This window comes from Chamaea fasciata, unplaced genomic scaffold (assembly GCF_029207755.1).
Source record: "Chamaea fasciata isolate MVZ Bird 193981 ecotype frontalis unplaced genomic scaffold, bChaFas1.0.hap1 SCAF_1, whole genome shotgun sequence".
Classification (NCBI taxonomy): domain Eukaryota; kingdom Metazoa; phylum Chordata; class Aves; order Passeriformes; family Sylviidae; genus Chamaea; species Chamaea fasciata.
In genome coordinates this window covers 72,637,766-72,658,824 of record NW_027094086.1, presented here as the reverse complement: position 1 = coordinate 72,658,824, position 21,059 = coordinate 72,637,766, and the positions used below count along the sequence as shown (strand labels likewise).

Below are 21,059 nucleotides of genomic sequence, written 5' to 3'. Positions count from 1 at the left end.
GAGGTCAGCTTCTCTGTGGAGAAATTACACTTCACGAAGTTCATTTAAACAAAGATGCACCCGTGTCTGAATCCCTTTGAGAAGACCTTGTTCCTTGTGTCGCAGTAAAAGCCTATCTGTGCTAAGTGTATTAGGGACTAGGGGGTTTCTTGCTATTAAAAGTAAGCTGTTAAGTTAAAAACATTTCTTAATTCCATCTTCTGTTGCTCCTGTGTGAGCTCTGAATATAAAATTGCATACTTAAAGAATGTTTTCTATGTCTGGATGACATGATTTATGGCTCCACTTGCCGCTGGAGAATAGGGAAAAATCTGTCGATAACTGGCAGGGTTTAAACTGAAGCAAATTTTTGGCCAAGAACGGTCAGCTTATAAAATCTTCAGCTGGGATCTGATACTACCGGAATATCTTCATGACCTTCCAACAGCATCCTTTATCATGTTCAGAGCTTCCCCAGGAGTGGCCTGTATAAATGGTCAAGAACTTCCTCTTGTGCTATGGGCAGAGATGTTTGCTTTGGAGAGCTTCACGTAACAGTAGGGTGTGACTGTAGAATGGAAACCATTCAGAATGCACAGTGTAAAATTGGGTTGAGAAGGTTCCTCACAGCAGCTGCATGGTTGTGGAAGGTGATGTAGTATTTATGTGTGTGCAGACCCCTGCATGTTTGACTTCATGTCTGCAGTGGTTTTGGGGATAATACCAAATGATACTGCAATTGCTCAAAGCAGTAGGAGAGTGAAAGGTGGACATCTACTGAATGATTAATACCATCAAACATTGGAAAGCAAGATTCAGGTCATGAACTCTTTACAGGAAAGGTTGGGAAATCTTAGGCCACTGCTGTGTGGCTCTGAGACAAACACAGCTTCGCCTGGGCAGAAATTATAAGACTTTCACCTTCTCAGCTTCTACCTTCTTGTGTTTTCTCACTGCACTGACATCCTGTATTCCTAGTACAGCATCAAGCTGTTCTTCCAGTTGCACTCCCATCTTTCATCCGCTGAGAGGTAGAGGAGTACAACAGTGCCACAACTGGCTCCTATGTCCCTGTAGCCAAGACACTGCAGTGCAGGCCCATGGCCATGATATTTTCGGCATGGAAGTGCATTGCTGTCATGGGAACATGCACGGGGATGCACTTCAGCACCTGACACATGGAAGATTTGGTCTTCTCTCCCTTTTGAACTGCAGTCTCTGGTAATTTTGCAAATGCTTAAAGTCTGCCCTGTTTCATTCCTTACTTTAGAGTTTCCTTTGAGTTGCATCACCATTTAAGCACTACTTTGTGTCAGTTTTCATACCTCTCTTTTTTCCACAGTTAAGTAGTTACAGATTACTAAGTGGGCTGATGCTGCAGTCGCTGTATGTGAAAAGTTGGTCATTGGTGTTCACTAAGAGCTAATGGAGATACTGCAATAACAGGGTGGAACCTTTATAAATCAACTAGCAGCTGGAAAATTGCACTCTTTCTAAATCCTCTGAGTCTATGGAAAAGGTGAAATACTTAAATCTTCATTTTGTGATCAGAAGGCAGCATGAAAGGGAAATTTATTCTCTGATAGCAATATCATGTACAACAATGTAGATAAGAGATGGTGGATCTCTTTCTTAAATAATTTCATTTTATGGGTTATACATGAACTAAAACCGAAGATGAATGAGAGGCTGGTGAGATTAATCAGGCCATATGCTGCAATGCCTTAATAGTGAATGTAAGAATAATGAATGCCAATCAGTTTCTATTAAATGTAATGGCCAGTCATTTACCACCTCATTAAAAGATCAGGACACCCAATTTGCTTGTATGTGAATAGCAAAACAAATAGTAATTAAAATTTTCTGATAGGGCATTGCATTCTCTTGGGGGTGTATCGGGGCACGTGGACAAGAAAATTGTATCCCAAAGTAGTGTCTGTAGGTATGTGTAAGAATTTTGTGTGTATTTGTGTATGTACTGTGTTTTGTCAAGATTTGTCATCAAGGGGAAGTACTACTTTTTACTTGTTTTAGTATTTGCTGCAGCACCTGGATGTTTTTGAGGTTGTTCCCTACTTCGTCTGCAGGAGACTGAGGTTCAACAGTGCCATCCTGTGGATGATCTTAAAGTTCTGCAAGCTCTGTCATATAAATGATCTCAACACAGTAAATTTTTATAGAATATCAGATACTGTATGTCCCCATGCAATCAGTTAAAACATTTCCCTCTGGTAGTCAGTCAGACTAATTATTACTTTTCTGTCCAGAAAATTAATAATCTAAATGTATTATAACCAACGGGAAATTATTTCAAGCAAGCTGATGAGCAGGGTGCTTGTTAGTTTTATTCTGTTGCTAAGAAGTGTGATTTTAATCATCTTGGAGTTTATTTTTGCAGACAATGCCAAAATCAAAGGCAACTCTGTAAATTCAAATAAGCCCCCCTGTAATGACATATCTGGACATCTTTAGAGAAGCATTAGGTGGAAACTAAGACTGGTTAACATTCATGTTTCATAACCAGAAAATACAAATTCCCAAACAACCTTGAAGATTAAGCTCGATGATTTGAACAACTGGGAACAATACTTTCAATTGCAGAGATAAAAAGGGCAGGATTAAGGTATGAAGTTTTGTTGACTGGAAAGGAAATTTTGCTCAGAATACTTGGGGAACCTTCTGTTCATGGAGTGAATGTCATGCCAGGAAAAAATAAAAAGCTACAAAACTTGGTCTCATTAGGGAGCAGTTGGGGGGATCAATGAGTAACTGCAGATCATAGTTATTTCATATATGGTTTTCATTTGGCCTGCCTAAGCTAATTGTGAGGAAAGTGAATGGTGTTCATTTGGAAATGAGCAGGGAAATAAAGGGTAAGCTGATCAGTGGAAGGTTCTGCTCACTTTTCAAGTCCCTGTTCTTATGGAGTGCTGGAGGGGCAGGGGTATGCTGTCTGCGTGCTGCCTTTGCCTGAAGAGTCAGGAAGTTGGGTGCAGCTCCAGGTTCTGTGTTGTAATCTCTCTGGTTTGCAGAAATTTCTTCTTCCTCCATGCCTGTCACGGAAATTCTTCCTTTGCTTTCCAGAGCTGTAAGCCAACTATGAGTTGTATAATGTGCCACTGGATGATTTGATTGAAACAGGGAAACACCAAGTTACAAACTCCAGCGTTATTCTTGGAAAGGTAAAACTGTTGAAGTACTTCGTGGTTCCAAGGTCTTAAAAAAGCTTGTCTTTATAGATTCCATGTGTCTGTTTGCCAGGGTTACTTAAAAGAGCAAAAGGTGATCACCAGTGATAAGACATACCATTAATTCCCATGAATTATTAAAAGGTAAATATGAATCATTCCCATTCTTTAATCATAAATATGAATCATTCCAACTAGAGGATTAGTTTAACACAGTTTTAACGATTTAACTTTCATCTAACATATTCTGACAAAAAAAAAATTGTCCAGTCTATCAAAAACTTTGCATCCATGTAGTTTTGTCCTCTTTAAAGTAGGCTAACCTGTTTCAAATGTTGGCATAGTGCAAATTTTGAGATTGATACCTTATTTTCAGGAGGTTCTACATTTAATTCTATTTTAAAGGTATCTGCTAAGAATAATTTTAAATGTAGTCTTCTGTAATTGTCACTTTCAATTTATACCGTAAAGAAGGTAAATAAGAGCACTATTACTTACTCCTCTGTATACTTATATGCTAATAGTTCTTAGCTCTCTCCTTATGTGGATTCTTTGTGCTCTCTCAGCTATTTTTTCCTTCTATACTTTTTGCTCTAGTTCTTCACTTACGGTGTTCCTGGCCTGAGTACCATATTTTGATTGAGGTATACTGTGAGGTACTATTTTTACTATTGCTTTTTCTGGTTCTTTCTTTGTCTTGGTATGTTACTTTGATTTTTCTGATCACCAGTGTAGATGAGGCACTCACCTTCTGCACTGTCTGGCTGCAGTGAGACCCATTTCCCATTTTAGGAGCTTTTATGTTTGTGTGGATAGTAATGATGCTTATGCATGGGGGTGTTTCCTGGTTTTGTGAACTCTGAATGGAGCCCTTTGGTTTGGACTGCACTGTAAGCAGTGCTCACAGTCCTTCCTGCAGATTGGATCTGTTGTTCAAACTGCTGCTGGAAGCCAGCATTAGATCCAATCCATCCCGTCAGGTAAAGGATACCGTGGGCAATTTGGGTGCTCCGAACACCAGAGTGGCTGCAAGTGTTCGTCCCCACCACGGCCATGTGCTCTGCTTTGTTCCGCATTTGGAACCACTCTGAAAGAGCTGGGAACTTGTGTAATCTCTGCCTATATACATGTGAGAACAGTGAATTTGTGTAATTTCTGTGTGTGTACATGCAAGACCTGTGAATTTGTATAATCTCTGTGTGTATAAATGTGACAGCTGTGAATTTGTGTAATCTCTGTGTGCGCAGGTTCTGCATGTATGTGCACACGTTCGCTGCCTTTATAGATAGAGATACGGTTAACTGTGAATTTCCCTGTTAAAATAGAAAACTGGTTTAGTCAGTTTCTCTCTTTTAATGGAGTTAGATAAATACTCATCTGCCCTATGTGTGTTCTGTGGCCTCTAGTAGATTTCACAGTAACTCCTGTGTCACCGTGTTTGTCTTTACAGGATGTCTGTCATACTTCAGTTCAGCCAGTCCCTCTAAGGTGAAGGCATAAGATTTTAGTATTATTAATCCTTTGTTTCATCTAGTTAATGATCTCTTTGAGTTATTTCATCTTCTTTGTGATTTACCTTCCATGTCAGATAAAGATCTTATTCAAGCTAAGTGTTATGAAATAATAGACAATCAGGATAAATGAATCCAGTAGAGAATCTGATGTTAAACAGGTGCAGCATTGCACATGTAAAATCAGGATAAGTTCTCTGAGTGCTTAGATCTTAACAGATGTGTTCTTTTTCTCCATATGTTATAACAAAATAAGGATTTGCTCTGCAAGTATTGACACAAACACTAACCAGTCTTGGCAAATACAAAACTGTGTTCCTTACACAGTATCAGCTGTGGCTATTAATTAACTTTAAATAAATGTATGCATTATATATCTGTAAAGCACACACACACACACACACACACACACACACACACACATATATATATATATACATATATACACTAAATAGTTTTTGACAGAAAATAATTTTTTTTTCCTTTCTTGTTTACTGATGCCTAGACAAAGGGATGCTGCATCTTCAAAACAACATCTGTTAAACCAATTTTCATCAGATTAAGTATATCCTCAGAACAACCATCACAGCTTACAAAATACTGGAAGTGTTGGTTGTGCTTTGCATAAAACACCAATAAAATTTAAAGCACTTAAAAGTGTTTTACAGATGTAGCAATGATAGCCTGTGCCTGTTCTCCATTTTTGTTTCTATTTTCAGGAGGTTCTTGGGAAAGATAACGAGTGGTGTTTCAACACTGCAATCCCAGTAGATGTCTGAGAGTGCAATTACAGAGTTATGGTCCTGGCAGCTAATCTGGGTCCACAAAAGCCCATGGTTTGGGAGTCTGGCAGTAGAGATTGAATTTATTATGACAAAGTTCATCTGTGGAAAGATTTCTCTCATTAGCAATGAAATTAAAGCATGAATCAGTGACTGATTATCCAGGCCTTTCTTTGATCTGTTGAATTCTTCATTAGTACAGATGCGTAATTATATATGCTCTGGCCTGGTTCTGGTTCTATAGATCATCAAAGATAATGACTAATATTAATTTTTTTAAGATTTTTTTCTGGAACAGTGTAATCTGATAAAAATGTAAGGAAAGCCAGTAGGTTGACATAGGACATAAATACCGACACACTCAATCATTCTGATTTTTGGCCAGCTTTCTGTCTTTTTCCCTGCTACAGGATAATTAATATATGGAAATGAGCTTCCTATTAGGCTGTGTCTTCTGTAGGAGCAAAGCATTTTGCCTGTTTAACAGTTTAATAGAGAGGTGAAGCCTCATTACTGTGTGCACCTGCAGCTGATCATGGAAACTTGGGGCAGCCAGAAACAAATGCCAGGGTTTCTGCAAGATATTTGTGGATGGAGGGTAGAGGCACTTGCACTGGAAGCTGGCTCAGCATTCCTATTAGTTCTTTCGTTTACAAAGCTGAAAATCTAGTATAAAGCAGGAAGAGTCCAGTCAAAAATCTGTGGGGATAGCAAACAAGGGGGAAAATCAAGGAGAAAACTGTTGCAGCTGCATCTGGGAGTAGATACCTTTTGCAGCTCTAATTTCCTGTTAGGTTGTTCCCTGTGTGTCAGCACTGTCCTAGAATGTGCCACGTGAACCCTGAGGGAGGTGTTTTGGTGCCTACCACACACCTGTGGGAGAGCCCGAATCTGTCCTGTTTCCAAGGCAGTGTAACTAAAGACAGTCATAGAACCTATTGCATAGAAACGAGGCTGAATATGTTATGTCATGATAGTGTTCAAGATAAATGCTTTGTGTCTGAAAAACAGAGTTTTTACTAGGAAAATAGTACTGCTGACTTTTGTCTTCTTTATAAAGATGTGCTAGCTGCTTCTGAAGTACTACCTGAAGCATAAACCTCAGACTGGATTTTAGCTTACCTGAAAGTGAAAATGATCTTTACAGGATCTTCAGCCTAATTCCTGAGACAAAAGAACATACAATTAAATTAAAATAAGTACAGAAATCTGCCAAAAATTCTAACTCTGTCCAGCTCTATCATGTATTTGGGAGACTTAACACTTGCAAGTTTGGGTCCTCCAAATATTGATAGCATGACATTTCAACGGGAGACTGGGGTTCCTGAGAAGATTTTGTAATTTGCAGTGGTAAAAAATGTGTTTGAAATGACCATTATGCAAGAGATTCCTTCTGGTTTTAACTTTTGGCCAAAGCCATGAAGCATTGCACTTGTTTTTAAAACAAGAATTATGAACCACACAGCAGGTAATACAGTGTGGTAGCTGGTGAACAGCTCATGGCACATTCAGCAAATACAGGCTCTGCTGGGGAAATGTTGATTTGAATTTCATGCATCATCCAAGCATAATGAACATTGAAAGGTCATGTTAGGAATATTTTAAAAAATCCATCTGATTTGACTTTTTCACTATCCAGTATTGTTAATAATACAATGTCAAACAAAAAAGAGTTTCTCTGAGTGTGACTAAAGCCAGATTCCATGTATAGTTGAAGAATAAATGGCAATACTTTTTTTTTTTTCCCCATTTACTGTTCATTTCCTTTATAATGTCGTGGTGTGTGTGAATCCTACCTTGAGCCACTGCAGTACATCTGTATTTTCTCAGTCAGAGTTATGTCTTTGAGTTTGTTACTCAGCATCCAGTAAGTCTCACGCAGACTGTAACATACTAATTGGCTCAGTACAATTAGAATGAAATGGAAGTGTTTTGCTATTGATCTTTGCTTGTTATTAGTTTTTACTGACAGAAAATTGGATTGGAAATGTCTAATATAGCTATCAAAATGATATTTCTCATTGCGGGAAATACCACTGTTGCTCTTCCATGGAAGTATTTTAGAGCAGAACTCTCTTCCTTTCTCCTTTTTTTCTAACCTTGTGTTTCTCATTCTGACTTTTGAAAAATTTCTAGGAGGGATGCTGAGCCTTTTTAAATAACCAGGGTATTCAGAGACTCAGTAGCAATACTGGGACTTAAACAGGGCTCAGGAAATATTGATGAGTTCATTATATCAAGTCTAATACTATGCTGCTTGTTATCTTAACTTCACACATCATCATGTTAATAAATTTTACAAGCTGTGTAGTTGTAAAGTGCATCATAGTAATCACTATCATTCCTCTAATAAGTAATTTGATTTGTGTGTGCTTTGTGTTGTTCCAACCTCGTGAGCTGTAACATCTCAGGGTAGAACCCTTCTTGTGGTCCAGGTTAATGAACCACCTGCTCTGAGTCCTCAGTTACAGATGTTCTCAGGGGAAGGGACACCTTCACCTCCGCACTCCGCTTCCCTTTGCAGTGCCTCAGGTTACATGGTTTTCTTACAGGAGAATTACCTCTGTTGTGGAGATTTGCTGGAGCTCCAGGTCTCATCCTTCTGCAGACTCCATGCAGATGTGTGGTTTTGCTTGCCACAGGGGCACTGAGATTGCTGACTGTCTGTAATCCAGACACTGGCAGTGCCAGCAGGGCAGGCAGCTGGATGTGGCTGTGCTGTGACCTCCAGGTAGAGGTGGTCACTTCAGGAGATCAGTGACCCATCCATGATGGCTCAAGCTGACCAAGCTTCAGAGAGCTCTGGCTGTGGAGAGTCTGTTCTGTTGGTGTGGATGGAGGGTCTGCAAATGAGAAACCAGGAAAAAGTTTGCTTTGTGTTTTTTAGTATTTGTTTGATTACAGACATGTTTCTTTTTCTTGTAATAGAGTAGACTACCTGCTTGAAAATCTATCATTTAAAGTACAGAGTGTTGCTCTTCCTGAGATTCAGAATCCTCATTAATTCGATTGACAAATATAAACTTGAAATTTATTTCATTCTCTAACACAGCAGTGACTTTAGTCCAGCTACAGTTTTCATTGTGCAATACAAATACACTAAGCCTAAAGTACTGCTGGCAGTTTATGTATAAAATTTGAGGATTAAGAAACCAATGCAAACAAAGACTCAGTTTTAAGAAGCAGTATTGTTGAACTAGCCTCTTACTGCTGTCACAATCAGTGTGAAGTAATAGCAACTAAAACCTACAGGTCTGGTTTTGGCTGCAGTACTACTAAGGCAATAATCATTTGAAGAGGAAATTTGTCTTGTTTATTTGAAACATTAATGAGTTTCCAAAAATGCTGCCTTTTTTTTTTTTTCACATTGTATGTGTGATTTCCTTTTCATTTTTACCTTCTAAATAACTGGTGCAAATAATCCCTCTTATTTTTTTCAGCCCACCTAAGCCAGCGGTGTTCATCTCCGGTGTCATTGCTAGGGTAAGATTATCAGTAAATTTCTCTCAATCATAGCAAAAGTACTGTAAGCTTTTCAGAATTATTGCCAATCAGGGCAAAATTAATCTTTTTCATACCCCTTTCTCTTTTGTGAGAATAGTCTTTGTGTTTTCTATATTCGTGTAAGGCCCTTTGAGCTTTCTTTCTGGGTTTGTGTGAAATTGAAATTATTCATTGAAATTATTTCCACCATTTTTCTTTGAATTTTAGCACTTTAAGTTTATTGAATCATCTTTTTATATCTAAGCTAGATATTACCGTATTCATTTCTTTTGGAAGCGGCTGCATATTAAGCTGCTGCTGTAACTTGGTCTGTGATGATGAGCAATCCTCCTGCCTATAAGGATACATGCCTGAAGATAGTGTGTTTCAGCTGCCATGTGTGCCTTGAGGTACTTGGGATTCAGGGTGTTATTCCCTAGACTTTAAGAGCAGGCAGGACCTGTAAATCCTTAGTATTAACTACCCGTTAATCATGCGATCAGTAATTTGTACATTGTGGCAGGGTTTTTATCATGGCTTTATGTGCGGTTAGTTTACATCACTGGGGTTTATAGTGTGGTTTGCTGTAAGATCTGTAGTTGTGCCAGATCCCATAGGTGGAAAGAGTGAGCTGATGCCATTTTTCTTAGCCCATAAGGAATGGGAAATTGGCAGCATCAGGGGAGAGAAGGTAGAAAATGTTGAGTCTGAGGAGAACAGATCTTTGAAAATTGGAAGCAAGTTGGAGTAGAGAAAAAAATAAAAATATAAAAGTTAACGTAGCAATTAAGACAAAACCCAAACAGTGTAAGATTGTTACCCTGTGAACTGGTGGAATGCTCAGAGTTTCTGGCATGTTATAGGTTTGTTCCACTTTCTGAAGAGGGAAGTTGTGGTGCTATTGTCCCCCTGTCACTGAGCATGGGTAGGATTTGTTTGCTGTTGCTTTTTGAAAGCGTCCTGTGACTGACCCTAGAAATGGCAATGGTAAATAGGTGACATATGGGTTACACGTGAAATGAGACTGAGAGCTAACACTAGCAGTCCTGGTTAAAAGAGCAGGTTAAACTTAAAAGCCAGCCATCCCTAATATCTGAGTCATAAGTAATTTTAGATCCTGCTTTCTTCTAAAGAACTGGCATTGTTTAGCCTGGAAAAGAGAAGGCTTTGGGGTGACTTAACTGCGGCCCTCCATTGCCTGAAGGGAACCTACAGTAAAGACAGAGAGAGTCTCATTACAAAAGCATGGAATGCCAGGACTAGGGGGAGTGGATTCAGACTGAAAGAGTAGGTTTAGATCAGATGTTAAGAAAGATTCTTTACTGTGGAGCTGGTGAGGCACTGGAACAGGTTGCCCAGATTGGATGGAGTCCTGAGTGACCTGGTCTAGTGGAAGACATCTCTGCCCATGGCATTGAGTTGGAACTGGATGATCTTTAAGGTTCCTTCCGACCTAGGACATTCTACAATTCTGATTCCTACAGCAGGCTTTTCGTGCAGGTATTTTTCATACTGCCTTAACTTATTACTTCTAAAATAGTTTGTTCTTTCTAGTGGCTTTTTGAAAACCAAACACATTTGAAGATAGGTATATTTGGGTTTTTTCCCCCTAGTGTCACATTAAGATACTTTATTATTGGATAGTGTGTGTAACTAGAAGAAGTGAAGCTTGCATAAGAAAAATTTTGAAGTTGGCAAAAAGAATAAAAACACAGAATGTGTACAGGGGGAATACAAAGTAACATGCAACACTGTTTTCCATCTGATTTTTACATTTTTTAGACCTTACATCAATTTAAACTGGAAACTTTTAAGGTTTCTTAAACTTTCCCTGCTGTGTTCTTCCAACAGGGTGATAAGGACTTCCCTCCAGCTGCGGCTCAGGTGGCTCATCAGAAACCACATCCTTCTGTGGAAAAGCTTCCTCACCCCCAGCATGTCAAACAGCACATCCACCAGCCTCGCAAATGAGCTCCCCGTCAGGATCTCTGCCAAACTGCTCTCAGTGAATGAGTTTTCAAGAGAAGACAAAAACCCTTTAGGATTCACACTGTCAAATCTGTAAAATTGACATCTAAAATAATACGCTGTTTCTTTCACTTTAATTCTCAAGGGTTAATAAGAATGAAGATACTGTTCAGTTGTTATCCCAGATGGAAAATTCTGTATCGAGTATTTGCTGATCAGGGGTGCTTTTTTATAAGATTTTCTTATTGTCAAGATAAAAACTTTAGTATGAATAATATGATTAATGAGCTTAAAAATTGTTACTTTTAGTTGTGTACTCACAATAGCAGATAATTAATGTAGTTTTTATGTTAAGCCAGTAAGAAAGAACAGCCCTTTTGTACTGGTACCTTTACTGTCTGGAGGGAGTTTGTTGGGTGTGTTGAAACAGAAGTCAGCAGTTGTCTTTATTATGTAGAGCCCTTGCAACCTTCAGTATCCTGCAGAGTTACGCCTTAGTGTCCTCTGGATTCAACCAAGGAGATGATGGAAGGGCCCCCATATATTCTCAAGTGGGCAGAGATCCACTGAATCTTCTTTCCACCCCTTTGCACTTGCACAGTCTTGCTGAGATTTTTCCCTTTGGTGGTCTGTGGGTATGGAGAGGAGAGAGAAATCAGAATTACAAGAACACTGCTGCTGTAGACAACTCATTTGTAATCTCATGGGTCTCACTGAGGGCTGTATTTTTGAGGTGATGATTTCACATTCCAGTAACAGGCTGAAGTAGTTCATGACCCTCCATATTGAACTTAAAATAAGTTGGTGAAAAATCTGTTTATTTAATTTAGAATTTGAGATCATCTTTTGAAATTAAGGGATATGATTAGTAAATATGTTTATGATCCAACCTCTTTTGCACATCTTATTTTTCCTAGTCTTCTTATTCTGAAGGATGGTAATGATATGAGGGAGTGAAAAGAAAGTTATTTCCAAATAGAGCAGTTGTTTTATTTTTACCACATAATTAAATCATTTGATTTCTCAGTTCAAAATCACTTAGCTCTGCCATTTTCCTTCCACAACTCATCTCTGTAAAAACCAGGAAAAAAAAATTTTACATTCTACCTATTTTAAAGTGTCCTTCTGTTTTTAACTGACTGCAAATACAATACGGCTTTTGGTACCCTCCAGGTTTATAAAGTTTCTAATGATGTCAAAAAGTGGGAGCTAATGCTGCAGCCATTCACCTGGCAAATCAGTGAAATTTTAGGGTCACTTGGGGCTTTACCATTTCATTTATTGTTAAAAAACAGTGAGGAAAGTTTAAGATTTATTATTTTTAAAGAATTCTGCAGATTTAATAATTATTTCCTGAGTAGGTGATTTAAAACAACAGCAACAGAATAATGGGAAATACGGCCCATTTCACAAGTATAACTCACTTCGTGTGGGTGCGAGGGACCTGACATTTCCATCTCTTCATCGGCTTGAAATGGAAATGATGTTTTGCAAATTACATGCTTGGACATATTTATCCTAAACCCAAGGAAGGATATACAATCTATATATGCAGTCCTTATTTTCAATTTGATTAGAAACCATACTTGCCTTAAGGAACAAGTGTTGTTGGTAAGAATTATTCCATATTAGAATATGCATAGCTTTTCAAATCTGCTTTCTGTTTCTGATGTTGGAGCAGCAGAGGCCTTGTTTGTAGCTGCTTATGAGTGTGCTAGTGATTCACACCTGGGCAGCTCATTCAAAAGGGTAGCATTGTTGGAGCCACTTGGAATCTCTGCAGGAGGTGATTTGCTGGCAGGAATGTTTGCAGACTCAGGGCAGGAGGCGGGTGATGGTGCAGCAGTAGCCGTCCGTGTGCTGTGTCAGCAATGGAGCAGGTCATCGCAGTCACTTCTGGCACCTGCTGGCCTGAGGGGGAGCTGGGTGGGATCCAGCTCTGCCTCCTGCTGCGCCTGCATCTGAAGCAGTGTCTAGAGCCCGCTGTAGTCAGTGGTGGTACAGTCAGGACAGTCAGCAGAGTTCAGGTGCAGCATCATTGACCAAAGGGAAGGGTCTCTCAGGATGAGCTGGATCGCTCTTGGCTCGTCTGGCTGCAGTGGAAAACTAAACCTCAGCGTGGAGGCACATGGTGAGGTGGGGCTGGGTGCCTCTGCTCCGTGTCTTGTAATAGGTAGAAATGGTTTTGACAGACACACCACATCTCCATTCTGACAGTAAAAGTTAGGAGCATGGATGCTTTCGAATTGCAAACTACTGCTCCTGGTTGTTAATGCAATATATACAGCATATATAGACAATACCTGATTTTTGTCTTTGATTACTTAGATAGATATGTAACTTTGTACAATGAAGTATGGCTCTTAAGATACCTTTAGTGGCTTTTAGAGTGCAGAAATTCGTACATTATGACAAAATGTCTCTGTATGAAAGCATATTATATATGGGTGGGAGGTATCCATGTTTATAACATTGATGTCCTTACCCCAAGGCATTACCTTGTCCAAAACAATCATAACTGGTGAACTGGATTTTTTACTGATGGTTATTGATACTTTTAAAATATGTTGCAATAGCATATAAGCACAGGAGATGTTCAGATGTTACCTTGAAATAACTACAAAAGAAATTTTCTGTAATTGTCAATGTGGCAATAATGCAACAATAAAGCATGAAGTTGTATATTGGGCTCTTTTGTCTCTGTAAGTGCAATGTAAATCAGCAGGGTGCAGCTTTGTGGGATTTATGGGATTTTATTACGGACTGCTGCATGACTAATCAACATTTTATAGATAGTGAAATTTATTATGAAGTTTTATGACACAGTGGATGGGCTGTTTTGAATAGTCCAGTCTCATGTAAAATAAAAAGTAGATGCTATCAGCTAGAATGGGAGTTGCTGTTTTGCACTATGAAATTGAAGATGCTCGCTCAACCCCTGTGAAGCTAGAGCATTTAACCCAAATAAATCCAACCTAATAAACCAGAATGATAAAGGAAGTTAAATGTAACATTTTCCATTGCTTTGCAAGTTCTAGTCTTTCAGAAAGAAAAGTATTGTGATCAGAAGAGGTGGCAAGCTTTTCATAAAGCTGCAGTTAACATTATATAAGGCATGATGTAACATAAGTGATTTGCTAAAGAATGTGGAGGAATTGCCGCAGTGTTTCTGGGGCCTTTCTGATGCTTTGGGCCATGTTTAGTATATGTGTAGTGTGTAAATAATACAGCAAACATTTGTGAAACAGAACATAAGCTACTGTCCTGGGACTATTGCAGCGTTACATCCTTAGACTCTGCACTCACATAATCATAGAATTGTTTTGGTTGGAAAAGACGCTTAAAGTCATCAAGTCCAAGCATTAACCCAGCACTGCCAAGTCCACCACTAAACCATGGCTGTAAGAGCTGCATCCATACATCTTTTAAATACCTCCAGGGGTGGTGATTTAACCCTTCTCTGGGCAGCCTGTTCTAAAGCTTGACAACCATTTTGGTAAAGTTTTCCTCCTACCCGATGTAAACCTTCCCTGGCACAACTTGAGGCCGTTTCCTCTTATATTGTCACTTGTTACCTTGGAGAAGAGACCAAGCTCACCATGCTACAACCTCCTTACAGGTTGTAATGAGTAATAGGGTCTCCTCTCAGCCTCTTTTTCATGCTACGTTATTCAAAAGATACCTTCTTTCATTAAAATTTTGGGAAAATACACATGCAGGATGTTGAGCGGGCTGTTGATTGCATTTTCCATTGTTACTCCAAATTTCATGGTCTTGTTATCAGCAGTATTGCAAATGTTATTAATTAGAAATTAGTTACTTCTATGTCAAAAGTATGATCTACCTTTTTGTCACCAAATGCCTTGAAACAAGTCTTGTACTTTTTTCCACAGTAGTGTGATCATTGTATGCTCCCAGCTGTTTAAGGAAAATACTCACAGCAGTTTTCCATACAAAGGTGAAAGGAATGTATGGACGTAGGTTTTTATCCCTTTGGAATAACTTTATTCTGAATACTCACCATCTTCATGGGGGAGGGAGGTGTGGGCTTTGTATGCCACTTCTTGTGTTCCCTTCAGATTTGGGTATATTAAGTTTAAATGAGATTTAAGTCTAGGCTAATGCCTTAAGATCCTGAATTAATACACCAATTAATACATGCAATTAATAATTGCATTTTAGAAAATGTGGGGATGTCAGCATGGGTACAGTTACTTTTACAACAGTGGGATATGTTGCTGCTCAGAGGCTGCAATGATGTAAAGAATTAAGAAGACAAATCTCTGTTTTAATTTAAATTCTTTGCGCACAAACCTCTCACAAGATAAAGACATTTTAATATAACTGGTTGCAGCTAATGTTATCTGCTGTATAGAGATGCAGGTCATAGTGACTGGCTGGCTCAAGAAGAAACTGAGGCAAGTCTGCAGCAGTAAATCATGGAATTTCTTCAGCAGATGGGTAAAGTAAATCAGCATTGTAGCTGTAACCTTTGGTAAAGTGCTGTGTATGATTGTATTATATAAAATTAGTAAAGGTAATTTCTTAGGAAGGTGGAGGTTTGTATTTTGCTTGTCCCTGTGTTTTTGGGTGACCTTCAAGAATGTGCATTTATTGATTTTCTCCATCCCCCATCAGAGAAAAGGCTGCGGCTACTGTATACTATTTCTTGAATCATAAAATGGAAGCACTAGCATTCAGATGTGAGGCCTGAGAGGAGAGGTGGAGTGCTTTGTATTTGACAAAGCACTCTGTGAACAAAGAAGTAATTTCTATTGCAATGACTGTTTTCCTTCCCTTCAGAATGCTGATCAGAGGTGAGAAAAAGAATATGAGACCTCTTTCTGGGAATGTAATTTATTACTATTTGGAGCTGACAGGCAAGCATGGTTGCTGATAATTTTTTGCAAAACACAGAATGCTGTCAATAACAAGACTGAAATGCAGGATACTAAAGCCATGGATCTTGCAAGCATAGATCTTGCAAGTGACCTTGAAAAAAGCCCTGTAACATAATCTCTGCTGTCCAGCTTACATTGGAGGTGTTTTTAGAAAACATGAGTGTCTGGCATTCTATAGTTCACTTGTAACTTTAGAAAAAGAAAAGCGTTAGTAATCCACGGTGATTTTAAGGATTAATAAAATTGGTTAGCTGCTAATGACACTGCAGCTCGCATCAGTAAGGTAATGTCATGTTACCTTCAGTATAGTCTCATATTGTCCTGACTAAAGCTGGTTCAGCAGAATAGTTTTTATCCTCCTTTCTGGCAGAGAAGCAAGTGGCATCTGATGAAGGTGTGCAAAATGAGTTCTTACAAGCCATGTGTGGTAGCTGCTCAGGTGTCAATGGATATCTGATACCATGTTAAGATGGATAGTGACATCACTTTGTTACACATAGCGGAGTGAGTGAACTGGAGAGCACAGCAATGAGATCAGCTTCCAAATCACAGAACACTCGGAGTTGGAAGGGAGTCTCAAGGATCCAATGAGTACAACTCTTTAAGTGAATGGCCCATAGAGGGATTGGACCTATAACCCTGGTGTGATTAGCACCATTCTCTGGCCAACTGAGTTAATCTCAGGGTTACAGTGGAAACCACTTGGCTTCTCTCTTAAGCTAGAAGCTGCATTTGAAATATGGAACAGTGGATTTAGTTAAAATGAAAAGCAAAAGTTAGGCACTCACTAATTTCTGTATGCTGATAAGCAGCTGAAATGACAAATACCTTGTCATGTTTCAGATGTGACTGAAACCACACCTTCAATACCTTTCCAAGTAAAATTGCACCAAGTGTGTATGTTTGGGTCTCAAGGAAGAGAGGCATCACCTTTTTCTTTGTTTTATGCTTGTTTTTGAACCTAATGTATTTAACTGGAAACTTTGCTTGGTATTTAACAACAACAACAAAAAAGCCTTATTTCTAAGCCTTCTTTCTAAGACGAGATGTGCACCTCATCTTAAGCTATAATTAATTTTTCAAGTGGTATCTCTAGGGAAGATAAAGATCTTCTGGCTTTGTCCCTTGAAGACCTGCAAACTAGGGCCCATGCCAGTGGAATGTTGCACACCTCATTTTACTTTCTGGTGTATTTAAATCAGCAGTGAACAGGAGCTGTGATTAGAGAAGTAAAGCCTTAAATATTAAAAGTAGAACAGTAAATGAATCAGTACAGATGTGGATTCAGTTGTGCTCTGTAAAGCTGTTGTTAGAAGATGATAAGAGAAAAAAAGCAGAGCTTTCATATTGTTTCAGAACTGTGTACTGGCCATTTCTTATGCTGCTCAGTGACCTCAGTTTCCCTTGCCTAATTGCATACTGAGAGGACAACCCTTTGATTCATAAATCTAAGTGTCCTTGAATCTTTTTGCGTGGAAGAGGCCTTTGGATGAGGGAAGTCTGCAAATGCAAATACATTTTAATAAATTCTGGTTTTTCTAACCTACAACGTTAAGCATAAAGAAATATATATATTTCTTCACTGAAAAGACAGCCCATATGTGGATATAGGATGTAGAACTAAGACATACTCTAGTTGGACTGAAACCTAATTAATATTTGTGTGTGTGTGTATAGGTCCCTACAATGAGAAAACAGTCAGCTTTAAAAACTAGGCTGTAAGATTTTGTTCATCCCAGAGGTGTTAAGCAATGGGAGATCAGATTCTTTGGAACGCATAGTTTAGGTGAACACCTTTAACATTCTTTTTGCAGGTGGCTAGTGTTACATCTGAGTTGCTAATAAAAGAGACCCACATCAGAAGCTAATCCTGTACCTAATTCCTTCCCTCTGGACAAGAGATAATGGCTAGCAAATGCAAGAATTCTCCTTTTAGGGCCTGATTTATTACCCAGAACATAATAAACATTAGCCTGCTGCTGATGTGACAGTTGTGACAGCTGGAGGGGTTTGGAATGAAAGGCTGAAGCCTTAAATAAGCCTGTCAATTGAGCTTGTTATGAGCATCTTGGTTAAACACTCAGACTGCTTTTCGTGGCCCCAAAGAGGTCCTAGAACATCCACACTGAAAACTTCACAGTGTTAGATCTGTGCTTTGCATGCTGATGGCTGGCTCACCACCTGCCAATAGTGGCTAAGGTAAATACTTACAGAAAGTATAAAGCTTGATCTGACTATTTATCATGACCCATAATATTCCTGTCCCCTAGATTGATATGTTTAGTTTGCTTGTGCACCTGGTTTTGTTCCTGGCTGTCATGGTGTGCTGTGTGTTTGTCATTCTCTGGTGGCTGGTCCTTCACAATAGGAGTGACTTCGTTAGTGGGTGCAGGATAAAAGACAGAATCTTAAAAGGCAGAATCTATACATTAAAAGGTATGGACAATGTTACCAATGTCATCTAAGCAGATTTCTGCTGGGAGATTCAGATTTCCTACAAGTGTAGGTTCCTTCAAGGCAGGTTATTTTCCCATCCGATGCAGGCCAGCAGTCTTTTAGAGGATTTCTATTTTGTGTTTATAGTCCTATTAACTTCAGTGATACGCTCCAAGGAATTAAGGTAAATTCAGATTTATTTTGCAGGACTGGAGAGTCAAAGCCGGTAGTTTACATGAGGTAGAGACCTCCAAACACCTCTGTTTTCAAACTTGTAAGGTCTATCAACCTGAAAAGCGGTGGAGAATACTTGTGGGCAGATCCTTTCCTTTATGTGAGTTTTTGTGGAGCTCTGCAGAGGTATACTGGTGTTACAGGGATGTGTCCCATCTTTAGTTCTGCAGTTTGGTCACTGCTAAGCCCCTTTTTTAAACATTGATTTGTGGGCTTTTTCCTGACTCAAAAATGTGTTATAAAGCTCTGGCCTCAGGGCATAAAATGTAATTTATCATGCAAAATATGACCCTAGACTGTCATTTTGTAGGTCCCATGATTTCAAAAATAGGGGACTGGATTTCAGCAGAGCTTCTTGGAAGAAGGAGCGCCTGTCTGTGCAGTGCTCCTTGCTGGAACAGCAAGTTCAGAAGAAAAGGTAAGAGTGAGAATGTGAGTTATTTTGAAAATGGTTGAACAAAAGACTTCAGAGTAAATTAGCTTATGAGATAGAAAAGGGGGGGAATCACTGTTGTAACACACAAGTGTACATGTATATCTAAACATACACATATATAATTCAGTATACCTGATTTTAATAACTAAGGGGAAAAGATCCGAATTTTTCATTTGCTAGTAAACAAGTGTACAGTCTGTTTCAGCAGAAACAAGCATAAGCCCAACCACAACCCCTTTTTGAGAAAAGATATAAATGTATATTTTAAAAATTATATCCTTTGTTTATTTACAGAAGCAGTCCCAGGGTTACTGCTCTGCAGTTTCTCTTTTACTGATCTGTTGCTTTGCCTATAATCAAGCAAGATTGCAAAACAATTGGCAAGATGTCAGCTCAGCCTGCAGGTGCTGTTGAAATGCTTTCAATAGTCAGAATCAAACAGAAACTTCACTCTTGATTTATTGTGCTTTGTGTTCTGAAAATACAAATATTTCTGTGGCTGAGATTATGGAGTGAAAAGATTAAAGCACAGCACTTGAGTAAGAAGAGCTGTACCAATTACCCTGAGAAACATTTCTAAATAGCATTAGTGACCCAGTACTAGTACTCTGAAAGGTGGCTGAGTAAAGATGGCACCTTCATATTCATTTTGAGCGCTGCATTTTGATAGCTTAGCATTTGTACTCGAGGTAAAATGCTGGGGCCAATGTAAATGGAGAACATCACTTCAATACCATTATAGTTCTAATGGGTAATACAAGCTACAAGGAATGAATATGAGCCCTGTATATTTTTTCAGCCGTGTTTGCTGCCATTTATAACTATAGAGCTGAAGACTTTTTGCCTTTCATCAGCTGTACAGCAGAAGCTCTTCTAGCGTAAAAGGAGAGGTGAACTTGTTTTTACGCTGCAAACTTAACAGAAACGCTTCTTTAAGTGAAATCTTCAATCCCTGTGTGCCTGGAGGCAGCAGTGTCTAACACACAGGCCTGTGTCATCTGCTGGCATCTCACTCCCTGGTGCTGTCACTCTCAAGGACAGGCTGGCATGGCCCAGCTCTTGCCTGTGCCTTGCAAAGCAGTAGATTAACTTGGATGTAGCCACCGGTGCTGTTTTGTGGAGGGCTAGACTGCTCAGAGGCGGGAACTTATTCAGGTGTGGGGTGGTGACTAAAAGCAGTGGTGGGGAGAGCATCCAGGGGAGAGAGCTCAAGGTGAACTTGTATCTTTTCACTCCCTAAAACTGCCGATGGATGCCGAGCATCAGGTAGGCCTTTTCTGTAGATTTGCTGAGGGATAGTTTAGCTGATGAACAGAATTTGGGGAAGATATTAATGAAAAACAGTGGTGTGAGGCTACAGCAACTGGGCTGTTCTAACCTTGATATTTTGAGAGGAAAATGCTCCAGCCTTTTTAGAAATGCACCTTGGAAATGTTAATGCTTTGGAGCATCAACAATGCCTAAAAGGTGTTACAAAGTATTGGAAAGTGTTTTTCAGTGTTCCCAAGGTACTTTTTTATTAGAGGTGAGTCTCCTGGTGTTGCTCTGTCCCAGTCAGTTCTCTGGATGATGCCAGAGGCCGGCATGGAGGACCAGACTGTGGTCTCTGTGCCCTTCCTTGGTGAGGGTCTTTGCGGTTTATACCCAAGTATAGAGGTATTGATGTACTCTACATTACTGATGTAGGAGTTTGGAGGGCCTCTGCCAGGGTCACTTGTCAGGACACGGCCTTGCACCATCTTCATGGGCCAGGCACCCCAGAGAGCCCCAGCACACGAGGCATTTCTGGTGACCAAAGGCATCCAGCCACCAGGGGGGTCTGCTGGTGAGCACCTGATGGAAGAGAGGGCAAAAGGAGTGTTCTGTTTTGGACCACTGAATATGTTTGAAGTTTGCAGCAGGCATAAAGTGCGTGGGGTTACCACACCACATGTGACTGCATCTGCTTGTGATGCTTAGCCTAAGAAGAGCGCACCCTGAACACCTAATAAGCAGTGGTTACTGCAGTGCCTAGAGCAGGGTGTTTATAATACAGATGCAGATTTTAAGAGATTTGGATTTCTAGGCCATTTCAGTGAAAGCTTTTGTTATCTTTCATGGCAATTGATTGCTTACCAGTAAAATCCATGCGGTTCATTGTT

General features: G+C 39.5%; 1 protein-coding gene across 1 annotated transcript in view; it reads left to right on the top strand.

The window, feature by feature from the left end:
* The window catches only part of DAP (death associated protein), a 54,393-nt gene extending 40,800 nt beyond the window's left edge, over nucleotides 1–13,593 (top strand). Inside the window, exons 3-4 of the mRNA XM_066186170.1 lie at nucleotides 8,901–8,943; nucleotides 10,795–13,593. Coding sequence (XP_066042267.1) covers nucleotides 8,901–8,943; nucleotides 10,795–10,914 — 163 coding nt within the window. The 3' untranslated portion in view covers nucleotides 10,915–13,593. The remainder of the gene's footprint in view (nucleotides 1–8,900; nucleotides 8,944–10,794) is intronic.
* The last annotated feature ends 7,466 nt before the right edge of the window (nucleotides 13,594–21,059 follow it).